This window comes from Aethalodelphis obliquidens, unplaced genomic scaffold (assembly GCF_003676395.1).
Source record: "Aethalodelphis obliquidens isolate GAN/ISIS:26980383/991018 unplaced genomic scaffold, ASM367639v1 scaffold34, whole genome shotgun sequence".
Classification (NCBI taxonomy): Eukaryota; Metazoa; Chordata; class Mammalia; order Artiodactyla; family Delphinidae; genus Aethalodelphis; species Aethalodelphis obliquidens.
Window position 1 is genome coordinate 5756127 of NW_020837978.1, and position 19033 is coordinate 5775159.

At 38.8% G+C, this 19033-nt stretch overlaps 1 protein-coding gene and 1 non-coding gene across 10 annotated transcripts in view; one reads left to right on the top strand and one right to left on the bottom strand.

Annotated features, from left to right (window-relative positions):
* Positions 1-18241, bottom strand: part of EEF1E1 (eukaryotic translation elongation factor 1 epsilon 1) — a 29201-nt gene extending 10960 nt beyond the window's left edge. For 6 of the 9 annotated variants that reach the window (XR_003437537.1, XR_003437534.1, XR_003437536.1 and 3 more), the window contains exons 1-3: positions 18102-18241; positions 14361-14561; positions 8292-8387 (exon numbers count right to left, since the gene is read on the bottom strand). Coding sequence is in view for 4 of the 9 variants with exons in the window: in XM_027128329.1 (XP_026984130.1) it covers positions 8292-8387; positions 14361-14561; positions 18102-18188 (384 nt within the window). In the remaining 5 variants the exon portion in view is untranslated. Of the gene's footprint in view, positions 1-2094; positions 2841-8291; positions 8388-14360; positions 14562-16571; positions 16632-18101 lie in introns of those variants that run through there. The other 3 variants (XM_027128326.1, XM_027128328.1, XM_027128325.1) reach the window with 3 other exon arrangements.
* Positions 842-914, top strand: TRNAE-UUC (transfer RNA glutamic acid (anticodon UUC)). The gene has a single exon. It is a non-coding gene; the product is annotated as a tRNA-Glu (tRNA).
* Positions 18242-19033: the final 792 nt, after the last annotated feature.

The following is a 19033-nucleotide window of genomic DNA, read 5'->3' on the forward strand; positions in this document are numbered from 1 at the left end:
AGCTGCCTACCTAGCTGTATCCTTTCTTTCTTCTTCCTCATTCATAGCACAAGTTTTGTTCTGGCTGGCAATGTGTGTGCTAAAGGACTCCACTTCTGGCCTTTCTCCCAGCTGGGATGGCCAAAGACATGTAAATAGATTTTGCTGAATAGGGCTTCCCGGAAAGTTCCTTCAAGTGGAAAGCAGCTAGATGCCTAATACCAACTGTGGACTGTCTTCTTTCACGTAAGAAACAACCCAGTTTAATGTTATGTGGTTTTTCTGCTATACATCTGTACCTAATTGCAATTCACACTTACACTTTTCTTGGTTAGCTCAAAATGCACTTAATACTACATTCTTTCAACACACATCGAGCATTTACTGTTATGTGTCAGTTATTGTTTGGACAGCTGCGAAAAGACAGTCTCTGCTCCCAAGGAATTAAACATCTGGTGGAAGAGACTAGTGATCAAAAATAGCACAATGACGTCAGTGCCAGATGGGAGGCAGGGGGAGATGGGTTGGTCAGCGTGGACTTGACTTCCAGGACACGACAAAGTTGAATACTGAAGAGGTCATCAAGTGAGAAAGAAAGGGCATTTCAGGTAGAGAAGTACCTGATGGAAATGACCCAGGACGCCCTGCAGCCTTTCTAAGGGGAAATGAACTGTTTCGATTTAGACGCTGAGAACATCTAACCTTATCTAACCTTTGCCTACGGGAGCCAGGATTTTCTCTTTCTGCCACCCCTGCATCTTCCAAGATCATCCTGGCACGTAGTAGGTGATAACCTATGGAAGCAATGATATGCTCTGCAATGAAGGACTGACTAGCAGATATGAGATTCACAAGGGGGACTTCCCTGGTGGTCCAGTGGTTAGGACATGGCACTTTCACTGCCGTGGGCCCGGGTTCAATCCCTGGTCAGGGAACTAAGATCCAGCAAGCCACGGGGCGTGGCCAAAAAAAAAAAAAGACTCACCATGTGGAAGTGGGAAGAGGATACATTTGGCAAAGAGGTATCCGGTATCCTCTGTCCCCCGCTTCCTCACAGCTGACCTACACTGAAGGAAAAGAGTGAAATGGCTGGGACGGAAGGACTGGCTAGCCCATCTCTTGCCTATCCTGTCTATCCTGCTTACCTCCCCGGTCTAGGGGAGACCAGAGAAGTGTTAGGGGAAGGAGTAATTTGCAGCAGTGGACTTTAAGGTGGAAGCCTTACAGCAGAGCCAGCTGGGGCAGCGGCATGCATGAGAAGTCAGACTGGGCCTGCCTCTGTGGCACACGTACTAACTCCCAAGGGGAACTTGAGCCCTTTAGTCTCTGAACATGCAAACACAAGTTCAGAGTTTCTAATATAAAGGCTACTTTGTAAAAATTAAAAATGCTCCCAATAGCAATGAATTGTGAAATCCAATCCTGTAAAAATTGTCTTGATCTATCACAATATACTCAATACCCTTGGCCTATTAAATCTCTTGACTCAGTAACGTGAAGAACAAAAGCGGGAGTGGGGGGCCTCTTACAAAGAGAAACCTTTACTGACAGCCATGGGCTGTATGTTAGGCTTGTTTGTCTCCACAAATCCTCAACATTTAGAGTTATCTTTACTTTTACATTTTATTTTTATGTTTAGAGATTAAGAAAATTGGTTAACTGATTTGTTTTAGGTCATGCATTCAGCTAGTATGTGATCAAAGCAGGACTGGGCCAAAGGGATGGACCCTTCCCAAGTCTCTGCTCTTTGCACTTGAGCTTTGAATTGTACTCTACTGAGACTCAGAGTTAGCACCAAAATGTTGCACAGCATTAACAGTGAAGTGTTCAAAGACAATTTTTCCTATTATTTGTAAATATAAGCTCTTTAGCTCTCAATCATTGATTATTTATTTACTCAGCCACTAAGAGTTATAAACTGTATAGGTTTGTTTTAATACAGTATGAGTCTTCGTTCTTTACACAGAATGTCAACAGCAGCCTTTCTATGTTGGTTTTAGTTTAGAAAAATCTAGTAGTTACCAAGTCCGAAATTAGTGGGATAGTGGGAATTTCCCATTGCTTTTTAGCTACTGCATATTCCAATGAGCCCAAAGACAACAAAAGAACCATGAATTCAAGGGAATGTGTTTTATTCCACTTCCCTCTAGGGCAGTGCAGTAGTTTCACCTCAATGAATACCGACAACAGGAAAGAAACAAACAAAAAAATGACTTTTTCAATTTTTCAACCACGTTTACTGGCTCACATAAATATTTGAAAACAAATCCATCTGTCTTCCCTTTTTTGTCTCCTTGGCACAATTTACCCTAGTTCTTAAAAAACAAACTACTATAAATATTCAGAAGGGGAAAATTAATTTATAAGATGAAAGAGGTCAGTAAATAGCCAAATATTGTCAACCATCAGAATGACTATTTGTTTTTAAGATTAAGCCACTGATTTGCAACTTTTATTAAAATAAATTTCATTTCTAAAAATAAGATAATTGATACCTTGATCTCAAGTTTTGACAGCACTTGAAGTTTTACATTAAAAAAACTGCAAAATTTCAACTAAAGAACAAATAAAATGTTGGGACACAAGTTTATACTTTAAAAATTCTACCAACTTCAATGAATAAAGAATGGCTGCCTATCAATTCATGTCAGTCCTCTGGTCCAGAATACACTTTCCATTTAAAATATCTTAATCACTCTTCTGTACAGCGCAGATGGCTTCTAGTGGGAATTAGTATACAGTCTGTTCTTGATGAAGACAACACTAGACAGATGTTGCCTGATGCCTGGATAATGCTGAATGTGACAAAACCAGCGAGACACGTTAAGATATTTCTCCTTTTCTTGAACTGTCAGGTCAACCTAAGTAGAGATTAAAAACACACACACAACACAGACATTACATAAGTGCAACTATTAATACCATTTGAGTAGGAGATAGAAATTGGGGGGAAAAAACCCCCACAGTTCTCAAAGCCAACATATTCAGATAGGAGTGAACCACTTCAGCCACTTGGACGAGCCCACCATTTGTTTAATGATTTCATGTTCAGTTCAAAACCAGATGTGCTTAGGGGCGAAATCTGAAGTTTTCAACAAATGAAAAATTTACATTAACACAGGACCTGGAGGACTAAAGTTTGTTTTTTTACTTTATTGTAAAGGAAAATACAAGAAAGGAAGAGAATAGCTTCTGAGAGACTAAGACATGGTTCTTTCTCCAATATTTTTCGCAAACCTAAAATAAGAAAGGTTTATTGGCATCTAACATACTTAACAAGGGAATACAATGTAAACTCAAATACATATATATATATATATATATATATATATTTGTAGATGGCTGGTGTATATGTATGTGTAGACAACTGCTTCTTTCTACTAAACTCTAGGGGAAAATTTTACTGAAGAAGACACTGACTCATTTAATGTTAGGGGGTTACTGCTTAATACAAGAAGGAAGGGCTGTTTCTGGGGTGTATGTCTCAGATGAACAACAGACCTTCTGAATTCTGTTTGCAATAAAACTGCACTCAATCTTTAGAGGATGTAGTAGTTCACAGAATTTACTGTCAAGCTACAAGGATGCCCAGAGATTTGGTTAGGGAAAGATGCAATCAAAATAGTGGGTGCCTATCATTTCACTGGGCTCAGATCCCAAAGTAGGTGACTTGAAGCCTTTTCTTTGAGCCAAATCTTGGATTAGAATCATGAAGAGGTGTCAGGTAAGGAGAAGCCAGTAGGACGGCCACGGACCAGGTAAGATTAGTGTAGTTCCTTCTCCTGTTGTTAATTCATTTGTTTAACATATTGCAAGTCTCCCTAAAACTGACAAGGAATGTTCACGCACACCAAAAATCTCAGTCACCCTCACGTACTTCAAACCCATTGGCAGTCTGCTTGCTGGAAGGCACTTATAGTGATGGATGCCCGATGGCTGTTCAGAATTTAGCATATACTTGTGCCTACAGGCAAACACTCTGCTAAGTCACCAGGTCAACAACACTGAAGGACAAATCACTCTGGTATCTAATAATTATTACAGAATGTAAAATATTATTAGCAATAAAATTAAAAGGGAGACATATAGCATTTTCTCAATAAATGTTTAATTGAACTTGTATTTTCATTTCACATTTACTATAATGCAGTCTAAAAAGAGAAAGTGATAGAAGTCATCCTGCCTTCCTTTTTTCCTTTATGACATTAGGATACAACTGTATCAACATCTGATCTGTTAACATCTTTGGTGTCAAATGTCTATCTCTGTTGGACCAGTTTACTAGCAGGGGGGTCTCACTGCTACTGTTATGTAAAATTTAAGTTTCTGGTCTAAATCCTACACAGCAAGCTGCTACAGCAAATTACAAAAATACACTCATCTTGTTTAAGGGGGTGGAGGGCTGCAGCCAGTTATCAGAAACATGTGACTATAACTGTTCACCTATAACACAGTTAGACCATGGCAAGCAGACCAAAAAATTAACACAGTGGCGCAGTGGTTGAGAGTCCGCCTGCCGATGCAGGGGACACGGGTTCGTGCCCTGGTCTGGGAAGATCCCACATGCCGCGGAGCGGCTGAGCCCATGAGCCATGGCCGCTGAGCCTGCGCGTCCGGAGCCTGTGCTCCGCAACGGGAGAGGCCACAACAGTGGGAGGCCCGCGCATCGAGGAAAAAAAAAAAAATTAACACAATAGTCAAGAAAATTGGTCAAGAAAGTCTTTTTTTTAGTGTAAAAGTTACTTTTTATTAAAAGAGAATTCATGGTTTCACATGTAAAGAATCATATTATTCCTAACTATCTTGTACTGTACATAGAAGGCACTTAAACAACAATTGCGGAATAAACCGAATATCAGTCCATATTTCAAAAGGTAAAACACATTTTGTAAAAGAGCTAACTTTTTGTTCTTTTTCTAAATCTTTACCATAGGTGAACTTCACCACTGACTTCTAAAGAAAATACAAGATTTTTAAAAAGTTCAACTACTAGTAAACATAGCTGCAACTCTAACAGGAAATGGGGGTGAGTTTTCCTTCCTTCCTTCCTCCTTCCTTCCCTCCCTTCATACATAAATACATACATACATATTTACATACGTAAATAAAATTCAAAACCAACTTCAACAAACCTCTTTACTGACAGTTAAAGCAAAAAGTAGCAAGTATTACTGCAACTTGATTTCATGTCAGCTGTTGAAATACATGATGAATCCAATCTGACTGCTTACAAATTTGACTAATTTCAGAACTCTTTCATTTTAAAAAGTCTCTACTCAGCCATTTTGTGAGATGTTATTTTTCAGAATGAATTAAAATGCACCAAGAAAGCATTTCCAAACAATAAAGTACTGATGCTTGTTTGATCTACGTTCAAGTTGTTCACTCAGATTTTGACACAGGGAAAAAGGGCAGTGTCTATTTACTATTTACACTTCAGAACAGCATTTGGTATCACCGGGCCTAGCATATGCTGCCACCAGGCCTATCACTGAAGATTTTAACAACAGCAACAAACTACAACACATGGCAAAATCGATATTCTCCAACTTAAAAATTTCACTTTTTTGGTCTCTAGTGTAAGGATTACAACAGACCCACAGCACAAAATAACTGTTATTTCAGGAACTTCTAAAGTTTCTTCTAACATTTCCTAATTTATTCCAATAATTTTTAACTAGATGATCTAGTTTAGACAATGTAAATTTGTTCATTTTCCCTCAGAACATTTTGCTAGAAATGCAGCACTTTTTCAGACGGATCAGGTTATGCTTAACCTTCTGGTTTAAACTTTGGAGCTTGCCCCTCGAGTCTGAGAAAATTATGACTGACCTCGCTTTGTTACCGCCACTACTTTTTTGGTAGACATTCTATTTCTGAACATACTGTAAACAGAAACAAACAAACAGAAAGATTTTACCCTCACCAAACTTACATTTTTTTAGAACTTTTGGGATGGGATCCCCATCAAATATTTTACTTAAAACTGGTTTTCCATCATTCCTTTCTAATTGACTATTTTTTTTTTCTTCTTCTTTTTTTTTTTACAACAGGAAACACGATGCGATTGTTCTAGTTACCATTTCCTGCTTCTTACTGGTCAGAATGCCAGCGAGTCTACAGTGGTGCTTGGCTCTTCTACCTAATCACTCCTTCTTATTTATACTGGCACTCTACAACTAGTCTGAACTTTAAAGCCAAACAGATAACATTCTTAGTCACTAATTTTCCATGAAGACATGTGAGAAACTCTTTGAGTGACCCATTCCAGACCAGGGTGAAATGCTGGTCTGCTACCTTTCCAACTGGCACCATGCTGCCTCTGGGACATTCTTTATGGCCTGCGTTCCTGGACTGTGCTGCAGCTCTTTTTACTTTTCCTTTCTTTCTAAAAGAATGACACCTCCACTGGTGCTCCGAACTTGGAAACAAATGTATCTCATTGATAACAATCTTATAGTCAAGCAGCACATATTTACAAAGGATTTTAATAATCTTGAGTAACAGCCTGTTCGTAGGGACTGCTATCTACTGAAGAAATCACTTTAAGAAAGCAATGAGTCACAGGGGTGATAATAAACGGCCACAGTAACTGGCAGTTTAACAAAGGAAGAACAATGTAATATTGCTCAGAGGGAATTAAGATGGACCAGATCTCAGAGTATCAGCCACCGCTAAAATCGGGCTCACACTGAAACAAAACACAGCAGGACTATTTGATGCCATCAAGGTTCCCTGACTGCTGTTTTGTATACTGCGCTGATCGTGCTGACTACATATTAAGTATTTAATAACGTGAATAAGTAAATGAAGAAACGTATGAGGGCAAAAATAAATGCACTGCCATGGCAAACAAAGCGCTAGAACTGTCTGATGAACACAAGCAGGAAGCCTACTCTGCCCGAACTCAACACCTAGTAATCACTTTTTTTCTCACCTGGGTATATTTACACCTCACTCAACAGGAATGTCATTTAACACCGCAGGGCAACGCTGTCACAGCACAGGCCTCGTCTGTGAGGCCCGTTCCCTGAGAAGGTGTTTACTTCTCTGACATAATGTGCCTGCATGTGGACCAGGGTGGGAGAGCTGCTTTGGTTATGGCCTCATTTTATGAACCCAAAGGGACGGTGAACAGTGATTTACGTATCATTTCACTCAATTTTGTTTGGAAAACAATAAGCATGAGATACTCAATCATAATACTGTAATCACTAAATATAAAAAGGATATACATGTCAAAATAGGGAATATAAATAGGCAGAGATCACTGAATATTGTTAACAGAAGCCTGGTTTTTTTTTAAGTTTTATTTTATTTACTTTTTTTGGCTGAGCTGCGTGGCTTATGGGATCTTAGTTTCCTCACCAGGGATTGAACCCGGACCACGGCAGTGAAAGCCTGGAATCCTAACCACTAGGCCACCAGGGAACTCCCTGGAAGTCTAGTTTTCACACGCAGCATTGAATGAAACTCTTCTAACCTGCTTGAAAACCATACGCCCTTGTGGGCACCTAGACTCACAGTGAAACAGCTTGGCAGCCAGTGCTACAAGTGCTGTGCATTAGGACCCTGTCCACTCTGCTGGCAAAGAAATTCCACACAAGCTCCCTCCTTCTCCGAGTATTTCCTTTCCCTATCGCATGACCTATATAAGCCAGAGAGGGAAGAAGGTAAATATACACGTTGGTGTGCAAGAGTTACACTTCCTTGTCATCTTTTTTTTAATTAGAGGGGAGAAATGCTCATCTTCTTAATGACAGCTTGTGTGTGATTTCTCCGATATAGCTCAGCCAGGAGATAGGACTGAAGGCTCATATTTGGACTGACCAAGAGTTGGGGATTTGAGTTACACAAAGGCGATCTAGGCTGGATGGGGAAGAAAATGTACAGGTTTGGAAAGAGGGAAGGAATTGAGTTACTTCGGATAATGATGGAACTAGGGAGTAAGATTAAGAGCTAGGGTAAGAGATGGCACAGAAGGTGCAGTACTGAAATCGAGGTGTAGAGCTGGAGCAGAAAGGGGATGGTGGGGTCCAGGTGAGGATGACAAGCGAGTACAAAGGGTGGCAAGAGAAGGAGCCCCAAAGAAAAACAGGAACAAGAACAGGAATCAAGCAGGTCAAGGAACAGGAAGCTCCTATGTGTGATGGATGCATGGAAGGAACATTTGCATAAGGTACCTTGTATAAAAATAATTCCTTTCACTTTCATGTGATAAGTTGAAAATTCAAACTTGATTTAAATTCAAGACAAAACAAATCATTCTGAACATCACAGGCAAAAACACCAATAACTATTCAAATACTCACAATAAAGCGATGAAGTCCATAGTATAAGAGGATATCTGCTAATGTGAAGTTATATCCTGTAAGGTAGACTTTATCTTCAAGATATGAATTAAGATCCTAGGGGAAAAAAATTAAAAATATTAATTTAAAAAACAGTAATAATAAAGTTAACTATACATTTGACTTGAAACATTTAGAAGGCTATTAGAAAACACAATACTGACATTTAATTTAATAAATTTAATCTTTGACAATAATAGATTTGAATTCACTCAAAATCACAAATCCCATAACAATCAACTCATTTTTAAAAATAAGGTAAATATTATTAGCCTTATTTTAAAGAAATAAGAAAACATTAGAAAATGATATTCACAGCCATCTCTGATCATTTCAAAGACTCCAATTTTTTTGTGGGGGAGCATTTTGTAAATCATGCTCATGTTGGATTTATTTTTTCCATTAAAATATAAAAAGCTCCTCAACAATTCCTATTTTTTTAAAAAATTTATTTTATTTATTTATTTTTGGCTGCGTTGGGTCTTCACTGCTTCGTGCGGGCTTTCTCTAGCTGCAGTGTGCGGGCTTCTCATTGAGGTTGTGGAGCATGGGCTCTAGGCGCACCGGCTTCAGTAGTTGTGGCACACGGGCTCAGTAGTTGTGGCTCACGGGCTCTAGAGCGCAGGCTCAGTAGTTGTGGCGCATGGGCTTAGTTGCTCTGTGGCATGTGGGATCTTCCCAGACCAGGGCTCAAACCTGTGTCCCCTGCATCGGCAGGTGGATTCTTAACCACCGTGCCACCAGGGAAGCCCAACAATTCTTATGTTTTAAGAGAATTATAATTTATTATAATTATAATAACTATAATATAATTATTAATTACAATAAGTATAATCAATATCAATTATGTTAATATATCAATGCTATTAATGGTAATATTGATCATATTAATTATTTATTAATATTAATTAAATTAATGTTGTTAATAATTATTGTAATTATTGTTGCATTTTAATATATGTATATTTTTAACTTTTAATTGAGGTAAATACATGTAACACGTAAAATTAATCAAATTTTAATTTACCACCGTAACCATTTTTAGGTGCATAATGCAGTAAGTGTTAAGGGTATTCACACTGTGGTGCAATCAATCTTCAGAATTTTTTCATCTCAGAAAACTAAAGCTCTGTACTTATTAAACAACTCCCCCTTTCCCTCATCCCCCAGGCCCTGGCAATCACCATTCTGCTTTCTGTTTCTATGGATTTGACTATTTTATACATTGTATATAAGTAGAATCATATACTATTTGTGCTTTTGTGTCTGGCTTATTTCACTGAGCATGATATCCTCAAGGTTCATCCATGTTGTAAAATGTGTCAGAATTTCCTTAAGGCTGAATAACATTCCACTGTATGTATAGACCACATTTTATTCATCCATTCATCTGTCAGCAGACACTTGGGTTGATTCCACCTAACTGCTACTGTGAATAACACTGGCATGAACATGGGTGTACAAATATCTCTTTGAGACCTAGTGTGAATTCTTTTGGGTGTATTTCCGTAAGTGGAATTATTGGATCATATGGTAAATATGATTTTATTTTAACTCTTTTGATGAATCGCCATACTGTTTTTCATAGCAGCTGCACCATTTTACATTCCCACCAACAGTGTACAAGTTTTCCAATTTCTGCGCATCCTCACCAATACTTGCTATTTTGGTGTTTATTTTTGGTAGTAGTCAACCTAATGGATATGAGGTGGTGTCTCATTGTGGTTTTGATTTACATTTCCCTAATGATTAGTGATGTTGAGCATCTTTTCATATGCTTATTAGCTTCGTATATCTTCTCTGGAGAAATGTCTACCTGAGTCCTTTGTTCATTTTTAACTGGGTTCTTATTTGTTGTTGAGTTGTAGTTCTTAATATATTCTGGATATTACCAGATATATGATTTGCAAATATTTCTCTCCCATTCCATGGGTTGCCTTTTCACTCTGTTGATTTTTTCTGCTGATGCAAAGAAGCCTCACATTTCGATGAAGGCCAATTTATCTATTTTTACTTTTGATGCCTGTGCTTTTGGTGTTATACCCAAGAAATCGGTGCCAAATCAAATGACCTGAAGCCTTCCCCCCAGGTTTTCTTCTAAGAGTTCTACAGTTTTTGGTCTTATGTTTAGGACTTGGATCCACTTTGAGTTAATTTTTAAATATTGTGTAAGGTAAGAGTCCAGTTTCGTTCTTTTGCAGTTGGATATCTAGTTTTTCTAACACCCTAAAGACTCCAATTTTAAACACTATTTAAAGCTACAGAAAGTTCTCTGTCATTTGTTCCTCAGACAATGACCATCAATTTTTAAAAGGTTAAGCACTGAGCTCCCTAAACAGCTCAGAGGCACTTTTGAAGGAAAAAAAAATTTAAGTACCTGTTAAAAAAATTAAATAAAAAATTTAAAGGATCCTAATCTAAATCAGAAGTATTGTCTGATAGACCAGCATAAATAAAATCAATTAGTTTCCTGAGAAAAGAAAAAATCTAGACAAAAGAAAATATATTATATACATATTTTTGGTCCCTCTCGAAATTAACATGTAGTTTAGCAGCACAGGAATTTACATTAAATTACATTCACATGAAAGGAGACAAAAGATTCATCTCACCTTCAGAGAAAGATTTATAAATATCAGATATTCTCACAGGCTCCTCTAAAGACTAGTTATAAAACACTGCCCCAGAGGTCAACAGCATTCATTCTAGAAAAATTTCTTAAGCTGTAGAGAGAGAAGTCTGTTTTGATTCTCAAATCATATGCCAAATGCTTGGCACATAGTGGTTCAGTAATCAGTAAATGTTTGCTGAATTGAATCTGATCTCTTTGAGTTTGCCCATGCCTTCACTTAAAGACAGTAATTTTCAAAACGGTATTTGAATATGGGACTGTTAGGGGTGGTACAGACGATGACATAAAGGAACACGGACATAAACAGGGAAGCAAATGCATAAGAATCAAAATAAAATTGGGTAGAGAGGGTAAAATACACTGGTATATTACAGGCTACCACTTAAACTCTATAATAATCTGCTTAATGGAGATGGTTTTTCTTCAAATGTCTTCAAATGAAACAAGTTTAATAAAGCATAAGAATAAAATAAATATATCTACAATTAATGTTAAGCATTTTTAAAAAGGTCTGAAACAATAATTCAACACTGCTTTGTATAGTATATATATTCTTAAAATAGAATCCATATCTATATTTTAGTTATAAAGACTCTTTTAAGGTTATACTCTTTAGTTATAAACACTTTGAAATGGAGTTTCAAAAACTTTGAATAGGTAATATCTTTCTGATTAGTGATCTAAATCAAAATTTTCAGAAATTAAATTCTGATTTTTCAGAAATTCAGAAATTTTTCAGACATTGAATTCTGAAATTCAAAACAGAATTTCACACATTCAAAATATTCAGGGAACAGAACTAACGTCTGATGTTCATTACATTTTTTTTAAACAAGTCTTTCTGATGCCATTGCCAAACTTTAAAAAATATTTCCCTCTATAGAGTTCCACCTGATTTTTCTTTTTCCTCTTAATTACCTATTATTAAACCTTCTAATAATATTGAAAAAGCAGTATAATAAACAACTATATATCCTCCATCTAGATCCAAATTTTAGTGTATCATAATGCCTGCTTTCTGAAATTACACCTTAATTATGAGCCATTGTGGTTTTAACTCTGAAATGGAACTTTTGCAAGTAAATGAAATCCTTTCACAATATCCTTCGTAGGAAAATTTTAAAAAATAAGTAATAAAAATGGAAGTAGCCCAGTATGAAAACAGGCAAAGAATACATGTAAGCAAATTTTTAAAAATAATGAAGATGCTCATAAGCATTATGAAAACAATGCCACAGCATTAACATGTCAAGGAAAAAAGTGCAAAGTAAACAAAGAGATCACTTTTTGGTTTGTTCTGGTTATGAAACTGGGGTGGTAAAGAAGGAAAAGGGGTAACATCCAGGGCAGCAAGGGTTTTGTGGAAGAAGCCACTGTCAATACACTTTTCTGGAAGGCAGAGGAGCAACATAGCCTTAGACATATACAGCTTTGGCCCAACCACTTCCCTTGTAGGGATTTGCCTAAGGAAACCAATGGGAATGTGTGAAAATATTCAGCAACAATCCAACACTACGTGAGGACAGACTAAATCTTGGCACAGCTATGTGACGGAGTACTAACAGGTTATCAGAGACCGTGTAAGCGAGTATTTACGGACTTGAAAAGATGCTCCCGACATACTGTCAGTGAACAAAAAAAAACAAGTTACAGTGTCCAAGAGTGGCCCGTTTTTAAAATACAACACACATATATATATGAGAAAAGAAAAAGCATGTGAAGAACACGAAAGGGAGTCAACAATCCACTACCTGAGGACCAAACATAAGTGTTGCTAACAGTTCTCGCTCGATGGTGGGACTACAAATGTTTGAAATTTCTCTTATTTGCTTACTTATATTTCTTAAAGTTCTACAACAGATACTGCCTTTAAAATAAAAACACTATCATGAAATAGCAAAAAGCAAAGTAAAACAGTAAACAACCCTTTCTCATCTAGCCCCAAATCACACACACATCTGTCTCCCCCACTGGTCTGAGTTCTGTAAGGGCAGGGGCTGTGCCTAGTGGGTCACTGTATCATCAGCCCCTAGGACCGTATCCTACTCATCACTGTAGGGACAGATGAGCAAACAGTGGCAGAGCAAGGGCGACCACCCAAATCATCCAGTGCCTTGTACATTTCAAAGATGGTCATATCGCCAGCTGGATTCTCCCAGTTGAGATTTCAGATAATAATACTGACATATCCCAGACACAATGTTTTATACTTCTAAGCTCCTAATACCAAATCTCTGAATACGACTTTTGAACTTACACACTCAATTTCAATGAAATACTTCAGAATTAAATACTTTACTACTAACGCTTTCTTTTGGAAAACTGTAAGAGAGAGTTGTATTTACTTTTTATTTGCCTGAAAGCTCCCATTCACTTAGAGGGAAGACATGTTTGCTTCCCTTTGGGAATGCTGCCACTCGTGGATATTAAAAAAGAGTAGTTGATCAGGACAGACCTATAAAGGAAAGAGACCTGAAATTTATTTTCTACCAGTTCTATTGATGGTATCTGTCAGGAATACAGTTTAAACCATTTCTCCCAGAATGATAAATGAAAAACTTTCAGTACCATAAGATCTTCTTGTACAACTTATATTACCAATTTATATTATAATTGGAATAAAATTAGGAAACAGAAGGGATTCCTACAATGACATGTGGTTGTCTGGGTGATCTCTAAGGTTCCTTCAAATTTTAAGCTTAAAAACAAACAAAAAAAAAAACAATGCTTTATTTTTATATAATTAACAAAAATAATTTTATTTATAAAGATTTTTTATTCTTAGTGATTCTGGAGCCATATTTGGTTTATATTTTATATCAATAGATTCTTTAATTCTAACTTGACCTCTTTAGAAAGAAAATACAAATCCCAAAGCAATCAGTCTCAAAGGCGGGAAATGTGGGCTTTCTCAGATCAAATGGACAGATTTTTACAAACTACAACGCCCAAAACTTTGATTCCCCCTTGGCTTTAAGAAAGTACTTTACTGGTTAGGGAATCAGGACTGCAGAGTGGGGGAAATGAATATTAAGCCATCACATTAAAAAATCATACAAAGCTATTATTATTAACTATGATTAGTGCTGCAAAGGAAAAGCACAGGGTGCTGTGTTAGGAAAGAAAAGCATTGAGAACAAGGAAGTGCATCTGTCTGAGAGAGAGTAGCCAAGGACGAGCTGAGGAAGGGGTTTGTGAGCTGAGGGGCTGGCAGAGGCTGTTCCAGGCAAGGAGGTACCTATGTAACAAGGTAGCTCCTTGTTAGTTTGTACAGACTAACATGAGGCAGAAGGAAACAAGTAAAGAAAGCCAACAACTTCAGTTACTGAATCTCAGGGAAGAGACATCCTGTTATTAAGAGTTCACACATTTCAGCCTATAAAGAGACGTGGCGATACCTTCAGAACAGTGCGGATGTCGTCTTTACTGGAGTGTCCATCTACTTGAGTTACCCTGTATTCTAACCACTGTTGAACCACTGCTTTTTCCTCCGCGGTGCTCCCCAGCAAATATTCCTTGTTGGCCTGCTGGACTAGGTGAGCTGCTATGGTAGTCAATCCCGTTAGACTTGGACCATTGTTCGTCTGAAGAACTGGAATCTTAAAAAGAAAAAAAATTCTTCAGATAAATTTTAAAAACAAATACCATCACGACTGTAAGTTCTAAGTAATCGCTAATTCCCAAACTGTCTTTTCAAATACCCTTAAGATAATTAAATTACCTACAAATGAGTCAGGAAAATAAGAGTTACATAATTTACATTTGATAATAGATGCTTGATGCTATGAAACGGGTAATAACATTGCAAAAATTAGTAATGATGCTTCTGTATAATTTATAACTACATATGTACAAAAAGAGAAAATGGAAATCCTAATAATACCACATTAATTTTGATCAAGATTACCCATACCTTATTTAGCAAGGTGAATGAACATGCTTAAATAAACCCAACTTCTGTAATAACAAAAGTAAGAAACAGTTATAGTGAACACTGAATTCATGTTGATACAGCTAGAACCACCAAATGAGTTCTATCCTGGTTTAAGTGATATGTGATCTAATATAAATAGTTATCTCATTAACTAGGTGTGGACTGCGATGGTGATTTCCTTGCCATGGATTGCATATTCATCAATTTTGGCGTCATTTAGAGTGAGGTCACTGATTATAAAAGTCTAATAATAAAGTATGGGCTTCAGGTAATCACCTGAAAAACAATCCTACTTTCTAAGTTTCCCCTACTGTAACAGCAATCCGAAGGCTCAGATTATAAGAAATTGCTAATTAATTTAAATGTTCTTGATGCGCAACTAAGCGAAGCATTTTGAGAAATTTAAAAGAAAATGGAAAGTATCACCAATGGGGAGACTGATCAATTATAAACAAGTATACAATCTAAAGGACCTCAGGAAACCAAAAGAGAATATTTCCCCTGGAAGACGGCTGCTCTCTTCAGCCATCTGTTCAGTTCAAATAGCATACTGAACTCGGATGGCGATTTTCACTGTTGAGGGCCCTTTCACACTTACATCTAGGTCAATATGACCATGTGAAGTATACGGGGAGATTAACATTTTATGGATACAGATTCAAAGGTTACCTCCTAAACGGTAAAGGAAGCAACCAGAGGTAGTCTCAGCTTTCCACTTCCTCACCAGCTACTTTCCATTCATTACTTAGCTCCTTGAACTCTGACTTTTGCCTTCACCCTCAAATGAAACCATTACTTCTAAGATCACCAATAACCTCCTTTAAAAAAACGCATTAAAAGAAAACAATAGCAACTCACTGGGGATGCTGCCAGTGTTCCATTCCTTGACTGTGTTTGTGTGCATTTTATGGCAACTCATTTTATGGTAACTCACTGAGATGCGTGTGCTTTTAGGTAGGGGAAGGGAGGGAGGAAGGAAGGGTGGAAGGAAGGAAGGAAGGAAGGGGGAGAGAGAGAAAGGGTGGGGGGAGGAGGGGAAGGAGGGAAGGAGGGAGGAAAGAAAGACGGAAGGGAAGGAAGGAAGGGAGGGAGAAAAAAGAGGGAGAGGGAGAAAGGGAAAAAAGAGAGAAAGAAAGAGGAAAGAAAAGGACTCACAACTGCTGACTGTGGGGGTAAAATGACAATTCTAGAAAATTATTTTGAAAAACAAATTATCCACAATCCCATCACAGGAACTCAAAAAATTTCCGGTTACTTTCTCATCTAATCATTGTATCTCTTAAGACAGGTAAGTAATTTCCTCCTTAGTTTACAGATAAAGAACCAAGGTCACCAGGTTTGTAACGGCAGAGTCAGGGTTTCAGTAAAGTACATTTGGCTGGAAAGTTCATTCTCCTTCCTTTACGCAGCCTAAGTAGACAAACCTCATGCAGCTGCAGTCACGGGACACACACCACTTCACATTCACCTACGGTTCCATGGTCTTCAAAGTGATCACTTTCAATGGCTACATAAATAATGTTCCCATGTGCTGATGTACATAATTTAATAACCATTCTCCTAGAGCTGGATTCCTGGATTGTTTTCAAATTTTTATTATCGATAATATTGCAGCGATGCCTTATCACTGGCTATTGCTGTCAGTTGTCTTCCCCCCAAAATGAATAAATCTTACCATATATCCTCATCCCTTTCCCCAAACACATCAACGAAAACCTTCAATAGCTGTCCTCTGCTTTAAAAAAAAGAAAGAAAAAGGAGAACAAAGGTTTAATTAAAATAAAATAAGAAACCACACTCTGAACTCCACAGCCCTCACAATTGGGCCTCGAGCTACAACTCAGGATTTACTTTGCATTGCACCATCCACCGTATTGCTCTACTTGTTACCCCCAATTACCCCATCTTTCGTAATTTACTGGTCTTACACACTTCAAACACCAGCTTTTCACATAGTTTACAAACTCATTTTTAGAGTCAGGATTAACTTTCTCTTCCACCTCCTCAACAACGCTCTCCTCCATTTAGCAGCTCTTCTGTTCTGATTAACATGAACTGTCGATGACTACTTCTCATACTGGATCATAAGCTCTCTGAAGGCAAGACTCATGTTTGGCAACATCCCCGAAAAACAGAAACCAAACCAGGGAGTAGGGGCAGAAGGGGAGGAATCAGCAGGAGTACAGAGGCAAAAGCACAAGCTGGCCACTCTGGCTGCAGTGCCTACTCTGCACCCATCAGTGGGCTGGTCTCAGGCAAGTCATGTTATCCTTTCCAGACGTCAATCTAACTGACGTGTAAAAACTACAATACGACTGCTCTGGAGACAAGATTTTAAGATGGACCAAATGAGGAACAGAAAAAGTCACAACAAAAACCAAGTATCATTTAGAAAAAAATCTCAAAGGGGCAAAAAACGTACATAATCCAAAGTTGTCTTCCTACATTTTCCTCTGATACATTGATTCCTCCACCGCAACCACCCACCTAATAAAACACAAACGTCCTTCAAAGCCCTCAGAAATCTGAGTCCCTACACCCCACCAGGCAATCTCCAATCGCGGAACTTCCCCCCTCGATCTCTGCACGCTGCACACTGAACTTGACCTCACAAGGCCTCAGAAAAACCGAATCTCCCAGATTGCGCCAGGACTCACTACGTGATCTCTCAAACGTCTACGCTGCAATGCAGCACTTTTCAGTACTGTAACTAACACAGCTGCAATGCTTGTCCACCTAGCTAAAAATCAAGCTTCCTGAGGGGAGGGGCATGTCCGCCTCGACCACCTCCGTATCCCCCGGCCTAACACGGTGTACTCGGCACGCCGTTTGCTCTCCGCAGTCGCTGCGTAATTCTGAATGAAAAGTACTGTTACAGCAAATGCTGTCACTGAACGCACACGCGGGGCCTCCAGCTCGGTCTACCCGAGGGCTCTCTGAGGACCCCCTTGCTTTCCCAGAATGGGATGATGATGACAACTTCGCGGGAGGAAAAGTTCAGGCCAAGCCCGAGAGGAGCAGGTGCCCCCTCCTCCCTCCGGGAGCCAGGGCCGCAGGAGGAGAGCCGGCGGCGCAGACACGTTGTGGTGAGAAGACGCGCGGCATCCTCGCTCCGCCGCCTCCGCCCGCCGGCCCGGTCCCACCCCGGCTCAGCAGGCCGCGCTTCCGTCCACCTCTCCCCCTCCGCGCTGCCTCAGCTTCTCACCTGACGCTCGCCCTGAGCGCTGTACTTGTTGCCTTTACTGAGCCCCAGACACTTCTCCAGCAGCGTCAACTCAGCGGCCGCCGCCATCTTCCGGCCGAGCTCTCGGCAGGGGTGGGACCAGGTCAGCAAGGGTCTCCTGCATTGGCTGAGAGGGACGTTCTACTCTCACAAACGTCAGCGGCTACTGGCTGAACGGAGGGGGGCGTGGAAGGTGCGCCTGTGCGCAGAGGCGGGGCTAAGTGAGGGGCGGGGCCGAAGGCGGGTCGGGGGAGGTGTGACAGCTGGAGAAGGAACTAGCAAACCTCAGCGCTCCAGCTCAGGACTAGCAGTAGAATTCTGAATTTAAAGATTATCAAAGAACACTGGGTGTGTTAGATAGTGTCAAGTAATTTGTATAGCCCATTCAGCCATTACTAGTTTTAATGATCTTTATTTGCAATACCAAAAGATATAATGGCGATATAATTTATGTAGATATATTTATGTGTTTTATGTATATTTATGTTTAATTTGTGTGTGATAGTGATACAATTTATGTAGCTTTTGGTATATAAATAAACAATGCACAAAACGCTTTCTCCCTAAGATATTCTAACATCTTCAAAGTATAAAATGGGTAGTATATGTTGAACTTAGAATATTTCCAAAAGTTTTATGAAAAATGATTTCCACATTGAAGAATGAAAAAACAACGTGTGTATTAGTCTGAGAGAAATGGAAAGGAAACACAAGGTAGTTCATCACTAAGTCAGAGATATAGTTTAGTGGGGAATGCTGTCACTGTGTGACACCTTTCCTACCCTAAAATACTTCAAGAGTTAATTATGGCAGCAGACATAAATGTAAAGAAAAGAAAATTTGGCCAAGTCGACATAAACAAAAGACAAAGGATATTCCAGTATAAGTGGATTATTGTGCATTAATTATCTGTT